Here is a 14,621-nt window from a genome sequence, read left to right on the forward strand (position 1 = left end):
CCCCCCGCTCCTTTCCCTCTGCGGCTGCGCCCTGAGCAGCTCTCACCCCGGCGCGCCAGGGCTGCTGTGCCTGGCCTCGCCGCGACCTCCCCGGGGTTGTAGCCTCTCCACGGACGCCGCCCTCGCCTTCTCACCCTCTGCGGGCCCGAGAAGTGGGCATGGGGAAGTCAGCCTGGCCCTCCTGACCCCCGCGCCCGGCCCTTCCCGGAACCCGCCAGACTCAGGGGGAATGCCGGCCGCGGCTGGCGCCCTGTGCCTGGGTGACCGCGTTTCCCTGGGCTGGGCGGAGCTGTTCTCCCAGGTCCGTCCCAGGTGCTCCGGGTACCTCGGGGTGCCGCAATGCAGGGTGGCGGGGGACCCTCCGCCACAAAGCAGTCCCAGGTGGCGCCTGGGGTCGCCAACCGGAGCGCAGCATCTTAGCTGCGGCCGGGCGCTGACCGCTGACCCCGCCGCACTGGTGCGCGGAATGACTGACGTTAGCGCGGAAAGTGAGCCCCCGTCTGGGTGTCTCAGACAGCCAAGCCCATGCTGAGCCCAGCCCTGTCCCCACCGTGAGACTTGGCACATGGTGGCGGAGGTAGCCCTTTAGAAGTCATTGTGAATCTCAGATGTTTAACTTTTCATTTGTCCACTGTCTTCTGCGCTGATTGTTGCTACATCTCATGCAGTGTGGTCCATGTCAGCCCCAGGTTTCACCTGGCTTCTCTTTCAGACTTTTCCCTTTATTTCTCCCCTGCCTTTAGGACTGTGGGAATCCAATCAAGGGATACAGGAGTGGAGTGAGCCCACTGCTTTGTGCTGGAGAAAAAAGCAAGGCCCCTCACCTTCAGCGGTTGGAGAAGTGGATCCGTCCAACCCTGCGGGGCCTTGCTCTAGAGAGGCTTTCCACCAGGCCCGGGGTGGTGCTTTCATGCACCAGAGGCCACCCCTCCCCAGCTTGTGCAAGTGGGTACGTGCCCTCTGCAAATGCCAATTCTAATCTGCTCTTGAGGTTATTTTCCCATGTCTGAATGTAACGTTGCTTCTTCTCCGTGGATCAGCGAGTTTAGCTATGGCCAGAGCGCAGTGGAGGGCAGTAGACTTGGGTAGTTACAGGTCAGTGCTTGGTTTTAATAATGACTTTATTATGGAAGGGTGAGCCAGACGGGATGCCTGCCTTTCAGCCTGAAGGCCAGCCACTTCTGCTCTGGGAGCCCTGAGATCCAGTGAGCAGGATTACTACAGAAAACCGGAAATTTGTTTGCTCCTAGGAATGTTTTACTGCTGAAGAGCCTGTTGGCCTGTAACCAGTTGATACCTGCAGAAAGTGGACTGCCTCCTTCCAGTTCACAATTAGAATACGGTCTATTAAGTTATTAAGTGTTGAGCATGGTGCCTGTAAGATTGCTCTTAGTAGATGATTAAGGAAAAGAAAGAGTACTGAGAGCCAGGCTTTCTGGTTAGGAGTTATTTCCTTATGGGACCAGCAGTTAGCATAATGGTTATGTCGCTGGACTCGCACGCAGTCGATCGCGGTTTGAGTCCCGGACCCAGCGTCTTGGGCTCACGCTGGACGCATGTGCGCGCATCCCCAAGATCGCGAGAGGAGAATGGAGGAGAAGGGATTGCGGCGTGGCCATCCCCCCTGGGGGGGGGGGTGATTTCTCACTTTCTGTCTCTCTGTCTCTCTCTGTCTTTCTGGCGAGTGCATGCGCCCTATAGGAAAAACCTCTCCAAAAAGAAAAAATATATTTTCTCTTGCTCTCTTTTCTTTTTTTATTTTTTAAAAATTATTTATTTTATTTATTCATTTATTTATTTCTTAATTTGATCAGAGAGAGACAAAGAGTGAGAATAAGCAAGAGAGGAAGTGAGAAAGCAAGCCACCAGATTCAGGACTTGAACCCTGGTCAGCCATGTGGGAGTGTCTAGCGCTTTAACCACCATGCCACCTGCTGGTCCCGCTCTCTCTCTTTTATTAAGTTAAGGTTTTTGTCATAGAGGGAGCATGTACTTGCCAGAGACAGACAGTGAGAAAGTGCCAAAACAACCCCCTTCCTCCCAGGGGGCATGGCCATGCTGCAATCTCTTCTCCTCCATTCTCCTCTTGGGATTTTGGATATGCATGCACACATGCCCAGTGTGATTTTTAAGCCACCAGGTTCAGGAATTGAACTGCAGTCAGCCATGTGGTAGTGCAGCACCTTAGCCACTATGCAACCTGCTGGCCCCAATTATTTTTTCCCTCTCATTTAATTCAAAACATTCCCTGACTGATAAAGGCTACTTCAGCAACCTTTTGTGATAATGTTTTATTTCTTACAGGTTTTAGATACCTGAAACATCACAACAGCTTCTAGGGCAGTCTAAAGATTAAAGAGGTACCTATTTTTATTATACATAGTCATTGTTACTATTAATATGTATCTTAAAATTTTATAAAATTGCTGTCAAATCAGTGTTGAATAAAAGTCCCAATGAAAAATATTAATTCAGGGAACCAGCAGTTAGCATAATGGCTATATCGCTGGACTCCCACGTAGTTGACTGTGGTTTGCATGCCGAACCCGATGGCTTAAAACTCAAGCCGGGCGCGTGTGCGTGCATGCCCAAGATCCTGAGAGGAGAATGGAGGAGAAGGGATTGCTGCGTGACCATCCTCCCTGGGGGGTGATTTCTCGCTTTCTGTGTCTATGTCTCTCTCTCTGTCTGGCGAGTGCATGTGCCCTATAGCGAAAAAACCTCTCCCCAAAAAATATATAATTCAAATTATATTTACAACAGATAACATCTTCTTCAGAGCTACCTAAATGGAAAAAAAAAATCACTATATTTAGTACCCTAGAAAGGAAAGGGTTTCTTTTTGTCATCTCTCCTACCTCACCATTTTCTTAGGCTCCTATGGCTTTGGACTTGAGTTTGATTGAGCATAGCTGTTTCCAAAGGCTTCATCTTCCTAGCCCATCTTGAGGGCTGACTTTGGAGCTGAGCTGTCCACTGTGCCCTAGTAAACATCGGACCTTGCTGAGGTGTGGTCAGTGTGTATTATGACTTGGTTATCAAATGGGAAGAGCTTTATTTTTTTTATTTTTTTATTTTTTTGGAGAGGTTTTCACTATAGGGCGTGTGCGCTCACCAGACAGACAGAGACATAGAGACAGAAAGTGAGAAATCACTCCCCAGAGGGGATGGTCATGCCACAATCCCTTCTCCTCCATTCTCCTCTCGGGATCTTGGGCACGCACGCACACGCACCCGGCATGAGTTTTAAGCCACTGGGTCTGGGACGTGAACCGCGATCGACTATGTGGGAGTCCAGCAACATAGCCATTATGCTAACTGCTGGTTCCCAAGAGCTTTTTTTTTAAAAAAAAAAAAAAAAAAAAAAAAAAAAAAAAAAAAAAAAAGAGAGAGAGAAAAGCAGCAGTTGGCATGATGGTTAAGGTGGCTGGATTCCACATGACTGACTTCACAGTTTGAGTCCTGGACCCAGCGGCTTGAAAAACAAGCCAAGTTCATGGGTATGCATGCCCGAAATTCCTGGAGGAGAATGGAAGAGAAGGGATTGTGGTGTGGCTGTCCCCTCTGACAGGGTAGGACCAGAAGGCTAGCCACTCCAGTTCGGGGAGCCCTGAGATCCAGTGAGCAGGATTACTGTAGAGAACTGTAACTTTGCTCTTTTCCCTCTCTCTCTAGCAAGTGCATGCCCTATAACAAAACTCAAAACAAAAACAAGCAAAAAAGAGAGCAAAGGTACCCCCTAACGTGACTTGAGAACAACATAATTATGGTCTGGAATAGACAGGAGAAATCTGATCCAAGAGATTTAACTCTTATTGGGTAAGATAAAAATGTAGTAAGATGCATGACCCTTATCGCCTTTCTAAATGCTAAGGCAGGATGGAGAGTTTAAGGGCATAGTCTTTGAGGCAGGTTTTGCTCCTGGAGTTCCCAAGTCTTAGTTGTTTGCATAGATGATGCTTGTACCTAGTGTAGCGTGTACTTCATAAGGGCAATGAATGTAGTTCACATCTGCACCTCCAAAGCCATTTCGCTTTGATACTTAAAAGAGTATCTGGAACACAGGTACCCACATATTGGTTGTGATTATTAATTATTTTCAGGGGTGGGGGAGGTTTTTGCTTTAGGGTGCATGTGCTTGCCAGAAAGACAGAGACAGAGAGACAGAAAGTGAGAAATCACTCCCCGGGGGTGGGGAGGTGGTGGTGGCTATGCCACAATCCCTTCTCCTCCATTCTCTTCTTGGGATCTTGGGCACACACGCACTCACGCCTGGCGTGAGTTTAAGCCACCAGGTCTGGGACTCAAACCGTGGGCGACTGCATGGGAGTCCAGTGACATAGCCATTACGCCAACTGATGGTCCTATGATTATTACTTTTTATTCAGCAAACACACACTTCTTAGAACCAGTATGCTTCCTTTTCTCTCGCATTGGCATATCTTCCCTCCTTCTCCTCATTCACATCTCAGCTCAAATGTTATTCAGTGCTCTGCTCTGTCCCACGTGGCTTCAAACATTTATAAATAATCACCTACACGGCACTTAATGTGTGGTAGGTACATTTCTAAACACCTTACCAATAATTAACTCATTTAACTCCTAACAGCCCCATGAGGAAAGTCTAATATCACTTTCACTTCGCAGACGGGACAGTGGCACAGCAAAGTTAAGGGACGTGTTCAAAGCCATCCAGCTGAGAAGTTGTAGACAGGATTCAGACCCTGGTAGTTAAACATCAAAGCCCATATTCTTAACCACCATGACACATTGTCTGTCATATTATCCTCCTTTATTTTAAGCATCAGTAAACCAGGCATATCATTTTGTAAATAAAGTTTTATTGGGAGACAGCCACACCCATTCCCTTACAAGAGACTTGTACCTGCTTTCTCATGAAAGATATTGTTGAATAGTGTCATGAAGCTCAGGTGGCAAATCCAAAATATTTACGACTTCTCATTCACAGAAATTTGCAGGCTCCACTTTTGTTTTGTTTTGAAATTTTTTTTTATTCATTCATTTATTTTTTAATCTGACCAGAGAGAGACAGAGAGTGAGAGTGAGAGAGAGAGAGGAAGTGAGAAAGCAAGCCACCAGATTCAGGACTTGGACCCCGGTCAGCCATGTGGGAGTGTCCAGCGCCTTAACCACCACGCCAGCTGCTGGTCCCTTGTTTTGAATTTTTTAAAAAAGAAATTGACAGCCTTTGTCATCATCTGAAGTTGTTTACTCATTTGATTATCAATGTTTCTAGTGCTAGGTTATAAACTCCATGAGAGCAAGGATGTTTCTTGTTTTGCTCACTCCTGTGCTGTAAGTCTAGCCCCTAACACAAAGCCTGGCAAACAACAGGTGCTTAGAAATGTTTGTTGACAAAAAAAAAAAAAAAAGTAATGACTTTGTGTTGTAATTATGCTTGGCCCTTGGCTGCTGTCTGTGTCTTTGACTTTGAAAGGAGATTCCTCACTGAGGATGCTTTCGATGTGATGTGTAGGTTGGAGGTGGCTATGTTAATACTGCTTGTCTTTGGAGTGCTACTTCGTGAGGTCCCGGTGAGCAGCCCAGAGGAAGCTCCTGGGAAGCCTCTGTACGACTATGCCAGTATCCGCCTGCCAGAGGAGCACATCCCCTTCTTTTTGCACAACAACAGGCATATTGCCACTGTCTGCCAGAAGGACTCACACTGTCCATATAAGGTTGGTGCGATTTCTTCTCTTCTCACTTATTTTTTAAAGGGAGCAATTTAGGTTGACTTAGTACTTCTGCTTTATAACCTGAAGGTAGATGTCTAACTTCCGGTTGTCACTGCTGAGTCAATCGTTTCAATTTCATCTAATACTTCTGATACTACTTTGCTTAAAAATACGTCCCCTTCACAGGAGTGGAATTTATATCTAAATCCTTACTACAATAAATAGGTAGCAAATACTATTGTACTTGTCTACTCTGTAAATAAAGCAAATTAGGGTTTGTGCAGAAAAGAATGATCTCCTTAAAAGTAAAGAAGTTCACACCTCTTCTTTCTTAGACTGTACTTAAGAGAGCCTTCTGGCACTTAATTTCAGCAATAACTCCTCAGCTTCTGTCTCCACGTAATTAAGATGGTTACTGGGGCTGGCCTTCTGTTTTAAAGGGGTTGGAAAGGCCTCAAATAGGAACCCATTAAGATGTCTCACAGGGCCTTAGAGATCAAAGCCAGCCATTGTGAGACACTTCCTTTCCCATGGTGCTGGCACAGGAAGCATATGAAAAAGCAGACCTGGGAATCAGACCAGCCCTGTGCCTGGGACTTGCAGAAGGGCCTTCTAAGCTCCCTGGCTGGCAGTCCTGCTGTGCTGCCCCAGGGGTGTGGAGTTGTAGGGTCTCTGCTGATCTTGAATGATGAGCAAAGTTGCTGATTCATTCAGTTTTAGTGTGATCCTTTTGATACCAGGAGTTCCAGACCGCCTTGTGGGGACTGATTTTAGGGTCAGTTTGCTCACTAAGAAAGGCTCTCTCTTAAGCTACTGCAAGAAATTCTGTTAATAATTCAAGTGGTCTTTGATAGTCTGCCTAAAAGCCTGGACTTTTGGTTAAAGGACAGGCACGATGCAGGTGGTGAGTAAGAATAATTAAGAACCTTAGGACTGCTTTTCTTAGAATTTAGATATTTTTATTATACAAATGCAGATTGTAAAATATGAACGTGAGAGGTCTGTATTTTCTTAGTGGAAAAAAAAAAATCAAAGTGTCCTTCCTGAATGTCAGAAAAAGGGAGATCAGTCTAAATGTTCACGTTTTATGTTGCAGAAACACTTAGAAAAGCTCGGGTACTGCTGGGGTTATGAGAAATCCTGCAAGCCAGAGTTCAGATTTGGTTACCCTGTTTGCAGCTACGTGGACATGGGATGGTGAGTTTCCATGTAGAATATCGTCCCCTAAAGAATTATTTATTTTATTTTATTTATTTATTTATTATTATTTAATTTGCTTTAGGGCACATGTGCTTACCAGAGAGAGACAGAGACCTCTAGAGAGAGAGAGAAAGCGAGAAAGCAACCTGCCAGGTCCAAGACTCAAACCATGGTAGGCCATGTGGGAGTCTCGCACCTGAACCACCACGCCACCTGCTGGCCCTCTCAGCGGTGGATCTTGGTGCCTGACTTGCCTGCTAGTATTTTTGGTTTTAGATAGAATTCCTTTGGATATTAATTTGCTTTTCTAGTTAAGAATTCATCCCAGGGGCTGGCACGTGGTGTGGTGATTGAGGTGCTGGTCTCCCCGCATGACCAACTGTAGTTCAAGTCCTGTACTTGGTGGCTTGCTTTCTTACCTTCTCTCTCTCTCTCTCTGGTCAAATTAAAAAATAATAATAATAACAAATAAAAATCAATAAATAAATCTTTGAAAAACACCCCAGTTCATCCCAGTTATTCACACTGCGTTGAGAGTATCTGTCCTTTCCTCTGCTAGAGGGGGAAAGCAGTAGGGACCATAGGAAACATTTCTTCCCAGCATATGCCACTAAGATAAATAAATGGTTTCCTTTTGATTCTGCAGGGGAGAGTAAAGTGTAACTAGTACTTCCAATAGATGCAAGGTTAATGGGATAAAGAAAAGACAGTATTTGGGGCAGTCTGCGGCAGTGATTAAGTAACTGGATCCCACATGGCTGACTATGCAGTAAGAGTCCAGACCCAGTGGCTTTAAAAACATGCTGGATACTTCTCTGCATGCCCAGAATCCTGAAAGGAGAATGGGTTATGGCCTGGCCATCCACCCTGGAGGGTGCTTTCTCTCCCCACCCCTCTCTTCAGCAAGTGTAGGCACCCTATAGCAAAATTTAAAAAAGAAAAGAAAAGAAAATACAGTAATTAACGGTTTATTGTTTTCAGTTCCAGATAATCCCGACTTTGTACACTTCTATTGTGTATTTTTACTATAAGGAAATAAATCTGTGAATAACTTATTTTGGTCACTTTATGTAGTGAGCGATAATTTTAGAATAACAATGATAGTATACTTTCTAAAAATTAAAGTAATAATAGACTTCTAACAATTGAACACTTAGAGAGAAAATTCAGGCCAGCCCATGGCATGGTAGTTAAGGAGACTGAATACCTCTTGGCTGACTGTACGGTTCCACTCTGATCTCGTGATTTGAGAAACACACCAGGCACGTGTGCGCGCATGCTCAAACAATCCTTAAAGGAGAGAGAAATAGAAGAGGAAGGATGATGATGTTAACTGGGTAGGTTACTTTCTCACTTTTTCTCTGTCTCTCACTGCCGAGCTGGAAAAGTTAAAAAATACCTGAATACCTCTGGGCATCATCAGTCAAGAGTATTCAGCCTCCTTAACCACCATGCCATGAGCTGGCCTGAATTTTTCTCTCTAAATGTTTAATTTTTAGAAAGTATACTATCATTGCTGGAAAAGTTTAAAAAAAAAAGAAGATGACAAGAAAGGAAGAAAATTTAAGGTCCAGAAAAATTGAAAAGAAAAAAGACACATAGAACCTTTTTTTTTTGCAAATAGGACAGACACTATTGAATCAGCTAGAGACCTCTTCTGGAAACAAGCTGATTTTGGATATGCCAGAGAGCGACTGGAGGAGATGCACGTGCTCTGTGAGCCTAACAAGACGGTGGGTGTGTTTAGCTCTTTAATCGGGGAGCTTATTTATTTATATACTTATTGTATATTTTAATTATTTATTTTAGTGTTTAGATCTTAAGGGGTAAACAAGGTAAATGGCAGGATGGCAGGAATTCCTTGTTTTACTTATCCATTTTTTAGAATTTTTTTTTTTAACCTCCTAAAACAGGTTGTTCTGCTTCCTTTGGAATCTTGTCCTCCTTTTCTTTTCTTTCTTTTTTTTTTTTTTCATTGTTTTTTGTTTTAAAGAGAAATTTTTGCAATAGGGAGTGTGCTCTCGCCAAAGAGACAGAGAGAAAAAGTGAGAAATCACATGCATGGTAGCAGCTACACAAAAGAGGTACTACTCAAGCCACTCCCTTTACCAGATTGGAAAGTGGGTCCTCAGAGAAGATAAGCAACTTCTCCCAGACCACACAGCTACCCTGTAGAATTACATATCCAGAATTTAAGTGCAAAAGGCTCTGTGTAAAGTTTAATGTCAGTGGAATTTAAGATCTTAGGGTTGAGGTACACTATTCTCTAATCAGTGACGTGAGCCCTCAGTCTCTGATATATCAGGGGTCTCTGTTTTCTCCAGATAATCCAGGAAACTAAAGCAAACAAATAAAAACCAAACAAAAAATTACAAAAACAAACCCCCAAAAAACCTTTAATACACTTGTATTCAGACACTGAATATATGCCTATAGAGCCCTTGGAAAATGTCTCTAACAGAGTTTTTAGCAGTTCTAGCAAGGTGAGCAAAGTGTGAAGATGGGAGACAGGCCACCAACCTGCGCTACCACAGGCTGTTTTTAATAAACACTTGGTTTCCATGTTGGCGGGAGGCCAGCTGCTCCTGTGGAAAGGGCAAAGGAGGAACCACACCCCATTGTGCATACCTCTTTCAGAGTGGCTTGTGCGATGCTTTCTGGCCAAGACTGACCTTAATATACTTTGTGCTGTCAGGGTCTAATCTTGATCTTGGTTGTTTGGGCTGCTATAACAGAATACCATACACGGGGCAGTTTATAAATAATAGAAAATCATTTCACAGTTCTGGAGGCTGGAAGACCGAGACCAGCATGGCAGCATGGCTGGTTGTGGGGAGGGCCCCCTTCCAGGTTGCACACGGTGCTGTAACCTGGTGTCCTCACATAGCGGAATTCAGACAAGAGAGCTCTCTGGGGCTCGTGGTAAGGGCACTGATCCCATTTATGAGTGCCCCACCATTTCTTCCCAAATGTCCAGCCTGCTAAAACCATCACGTTAGAGATTCGGGTTTCAGCGTATGGGTTTTGCAGGGACATGTTCAGTCCTTTGTGATTTTTTTTTTTTAATCCACTTTAGATTCTAAAATGTTATGCAGGTCTTGTGTTCACTGGAAGTTTTAGGAAAAAACTAAAATAACATTTGGTTCTATAAATAAAATCCAGAGCAGATACACATTTTTTAAGCCCTCCCTCTTTGAGTACAACCAAGATTGCTTGAAATAGAAACTGGCTCTGAGAGTTGACTCTTCAACTCCTTTAGTCATTTATTTTTTTAGAAAAATCTCTACCTCTTGATGTGGTTGAAACAGTCTCCCACAAGTTTTTCCAGTGTATAAAAAGTGCCTCTTATTAAAATGGGCAAACTGCTTTTCTTACCGTGCATCTTAATGTCTCTTACATGTGCATTCTTTTGAGTTTCATTTAACTGGTCTTTGAAAATTCTTTTTCACATAGCTGTGGGGACAGTAATGTTTGAAGTTTTATTTTTGTTTTTAAGGAGACTGAACTAAGCCCAAACAACCAAGATAAAACAGGTATGAAGGGCCTCCAAAATGTTCATGGAAAATGCGTGGTGCAAAACTATGCATGGATTTCAATTTTTTTTGGTACCAAAATAAAATCATGCTTTTTTTTTTTTTTTTTTTTTTTTTTTTTGAGAGATTTTTGCTATAGGGTGCATGTGCTTGCTGGAGAGAAAGCAAGGAATCATCTTGGGCAGGTTGGGAATATGGTCACACCACAATACCTTCTCCTCCAGTCTCTTAGGGTTCTGGGCATGCACGCCTGGCATGAGTTTTAAGATGCTGGGATCAGGATGTGAGCTGCAGTCAACTGTGTGGGAGTCCAGTGATATAACCATTACGCCATATGCCGGTCCCATAATATCATGTTTCAATTCCATTTTTCCACAAATGTTTTCAAGTCTCCTTTACAGCTCATGGCTTTAAAATTTGAGGTGCTCTAAACAGATCATTTTGAAATTCTCCATAATAACCCATAAGTGTGGAAACTGGCAAAAGTTTGATTGACCAAGGAGAGCTGGAAAGGGGGAAAATATCCTCAAAGAGATGCAGGCTTCAGAAAGCATTCTTCATGACATTATATGGTTTGCACCTGAGGGTATACATGCTGTCAACACGTCTGACAGGCCTGGGCGAGTCCTTGCAATATTAAATGCTTGGAGGTGTTTTAAAATTTTTTTCAACCTTATTGCAGAGTGACTCAAGTCTGGTATGTTCCCGTTATCTTCAGTATTGCAGAGCAACCAATCTCTACCTTGATTTAAGAAACATCAAGAGAAATCATGACAGGTACTTAAGTGGTTATGTTAAAATTGAATAGAAATTTGGAAATATTTTCAGATCAGAGATATCTGTGCCTTAGATTTGCTTCATTATATTGGGTTGTCAGAGAAGTCATGATGCATTTTTGCATAGAAAAAATAGGTCATGACTTCTGTGAAAACCCCATAGGCTGGAGGAGGGGTTGGTGAATGGGAGGAGACGGATGGCCCAGGCTGGCTGTGAGCTGATCACATTGCAGAGCTAGTTCACGGGCCTCTCAGCTTCCCTATGTGATTCTGCTACTTTTGTCTACATTTGAAATATCGGTAATTGCTAGTGAGAAATTGGTTTTGCAAATTGTTTATTATATCAGTCTGTTTTCTGTTGCTAAAGCAGAACATGCAAGACTAGGTACTTTATGAAGATCAGAAGTCATTTTGGCTCACAGTTCAGGAGGCCAGGAAGTCCAAGAATATAGTGCCAGTGTCTAACGAGGGCCTCTGTGCTGTGTCATCACAGGGCAGAGGACAGAAGGGCAGGAGGGCTTAGAGACAGACTGGGAAAGGAAGACAACTCCAGAGATAACGAATCCACTCCCAGAGAACACGTTTATCCAATCAGGAGGGCAACCCTTGTGAACCAAACCCTCTAATACTGTTATAGTGGCAATCACATTTCAATATGAATTTGGGAGAGGATATTCAAGCCAATTCTGTAATCTACCTTAGTTATACACCATGTGCTTGAATCATGAAAAAGTTATTCAAAGTCAATTCAATTTTTTTATGACACTCTAGATTTAAGGAAGATTTTCTCCAGAGTGGTGACATCGGAGGACACTGTAAACTTGACATTCGTACGTTAATGTCCGAAGGTCAGCGAAAAAGTCCTCTACAGTCTTGGTAAGTTTTTTTGTTTTTCAAAGAATCGTTGAATTTTATTTATCATTATTATTATTTTAAAGTTTGCTACAGGGCACATGCATTCACCAGAGAGAGAGAGAGTGAGAGAGAGAAAATGAGAAAGCAAGCTCCCAGGTCCGGGACTTGAACCATGGTTGGCCCTGTGGGAGTCTATCATCCCAACCATCACGCCACGTGCTGGCCCTGTATTTTATTTGTTTCTAACATATTCACCTTTATTTTTTTCCTTTTTTTGGAGAGGTTTATGCTATAGGGCACGTGCGCTCGCCAGACAGAGACAGAGAGATAGAAAGTGAGAAATCACCCCCCAGGGGGGATGGCCATGCCACAATCCCTTCTCCTCCTTTCTCCTCTCAGGATCTTGGGCATGCACTCACACACGCCCAGCGTGAGTTTAAGCCACTGCGTCCGAGACTGAAACCGCGGTCAACTACTTGGGAGTCCAGCAACATAGCCATTACGCCAACTGCTGGTCCCTTCATCTTTAGTTTTGGCACTTACAGATTTTGATAGATCATTCGGGATGAGCGTCTAGGGAGTGACAGCTACAGAGTGAATCCCACAGTTGTATCCGAATTTAAAAATGTTTATGACTATTAGGAAGTATGATATAGTAATACTGTTTTCTAAAAATAATAGTAATAATAATAACAGTTCAAATGAATTTCTTGTTAAATCTAAGAGGTTTTTGCACTTGGCAGAAAGACAGAAAGAAAGAGAAGATTGCACCCCCAATGGAGCATGGTCATGCCGCAAGCCCTTCTCTTCTATTTCTCCATTCTGTTGGAATTTGGGACACACACACACACACACACACACACACACACACACACACACACGACCAGGGTGTTTTTGAGCTATTGGGGCCCAGAATCGAGCTGGTCAGCCATGTGGTACTTCTCTCCCTTAACCACTAGGCTATGGAACCATAATTGTTGCATGTGTTTTAGAGAACATGTTAAAAAAAAAATGTATGCACCGAAGTATATAATAAGCATGTAGAAAAGTATACGGTTTGGATCATGAAAAGTGAACCACCCCTTATGACTCTAGTCCAGGTCAAAAAGAGAACTTTATTAACACCCCAGGCTCTCTCCCAGGCCTTATCCCCTTCTCCTCTCCAAAGATAAATACTACCTTGACTTTTTAAAAAATTTATTTAACTTAATTTATTATTGTTATTTTTGTTTGTCTGTTTTAACGTGACCAGAGAGAGACAAAGAGAGAGAGAAAGGGAAAGTGGGAAAGCAAGCCACCAGGTCTGAGACTTGAACCACAGGGCCCTGGTGGGAGTCTCCCCTCACAACCACCACACCACCTGCTGGCCCCGCTGCCTTGACTTTTAACATCATTGTTCAGCATTTTGAGTCTTAAAACTTTTATTTTAAAATACTTTTAGACTTACAGAAGTTCAAAAATCATACAGGGAGTTCCCATTGTACCCATTTTCCCAGCTTCCTCTAATGATAATATCTCATGTAACCATAGCAAAACGATCCAAACCAGGAAATTGAGTACAAAGTTATTAACACCCGTGAATTTCACTAGTGTTTGTATCCACTCATTTTTATTTTTGAAAGAATTATTTTTCATTTATTATTATTGTTATTTTTAATTTGATCAGCAGAGACAGAGAAAGTGAGAAAGCAAGCCACCAGGTCCGGGACTTGAATCATGGTCAGCCATGTGGGAGTCCAGCATCTTTAACCACCATACCACCTGCCGACCTACCCATATCCACTCATTTTTTAAAGATGTGTAGTTCTATAAAGTTGTGCCAAATGTCTAGGTACAGGTAACCTGTACCTAGGATACAGACTTGTCCCTTATCCCTAAAAAATTCTCATGCTACTCCTTTATGGTCACCTAGTTTATTCTCATATAATGCTGAAGTGTGAGGGCAAGCATTCATGCTGAGCAAATCATTCGCAATAATAACCTACCGTTCATTCCTATGGCATTTTACAGTCGGTAATAGAGTCTCTCACACGACTTAATAGACTTCTACAGCCAGCAGTTCCTGTATTGTGGCTGGCATCTTATTCCTTGTCCTTTCTTTTCTTTTTTTCTTTTTTTTTTTTTCAGAGATGTTTGCTATAGGGCACGTGTACTCACTGGAGAGACAGAGACAGAGAAACAGAAAGTGAGAAATCAATCCCTAGGTGGGACGGCCACATTGCAATCCCTTCTCCTCCACTTTCTTCTAGGGATTCTGGCTGTGCACACATGCACCAGGTCCAGAACTTGAACCACAGTCAATCACATGGGAGTCCAGTGTTTTAACCACCATGCTGCCTGCTGGGCCCCCTAGTACATTTTTCTTAAAGAATTATTTATCAGTATTATTTTTATTTTTTAAATTTGACCAGAGGGAGTGAGAAAGTCAGCTGCTGGGTTCAGGACTTGAACTGCATTCAGCCATGTGGGAGTCCAGTGCCCCAGGTACTGCCCCATCTGCTAGCCCCCCAGTACATTATTTTTAAAAGTGCTTTCAAATTTTTTTTTTTTTTCCCATTTTT

At 43.2% G+C, this 14,621-nt stretch overlaps 1 protein-coding gene across 2 annotated transcripts in view; it reads left to right on the forward strand.

Moving 5' to 3' along the window:
- EOGT (EGF domain specific O-linked N-acetylglucosamine transferase) overlaps positions 1–14,621 on the forward strand; it is a 47,377-nt gene that overhangs the window by 1,249 nt on the left and 31,507 nt on the right. The window contains exons 1-7 of one of the 2 annotated variants that reach the window (XM_027776556.1): positions 838–949; positions 2,305–2,360; positions 5,498–5,699; positions 6,793–6,893; positions 8,521–8,629; positions 11,112–11,206; positions 11,977–12,081. In XM_027776556.1, coding sequence (XP_027632357.1) covers positions 5,511–5,699; positions 6,793–6,893; positions 8,521–8,629; positions 11,112–11,206; positions 11,977–12,081 — 599 coding nt within the window. In that variant the 5' untranslated portion in view covers positions 838–949; positions 2,305–2,360; positions 5,498–5,510. Of the gene's footprint in view, positions 1–743; positions 950–2,304; positions 2,361–5,497; positions 5,700–6,792; positions 6,894–8,520; positions 8,630–11,111; positions 11,207–11,976; positions 12,082–14,621 lie in introns of those variants that run through there. The other variant, XM_006160355.3, reaches the window with a different exon arrangement.

Source organism: Tupaia chinensis, unplaced genomic scaffold (genome assembly GCF_000334495.1).
Source record: "Tupaia chinensis unplaced genomic scaffold, TupChi_1.0 Scaffold000682_1, whole genome shotgun sequence".
Lineage (NCBI taxonomy): Eukaryota > Metazoa > Chordata > Mammalia > Scandentia > Tupaiidae > Tupaia > Tupaia belangeri.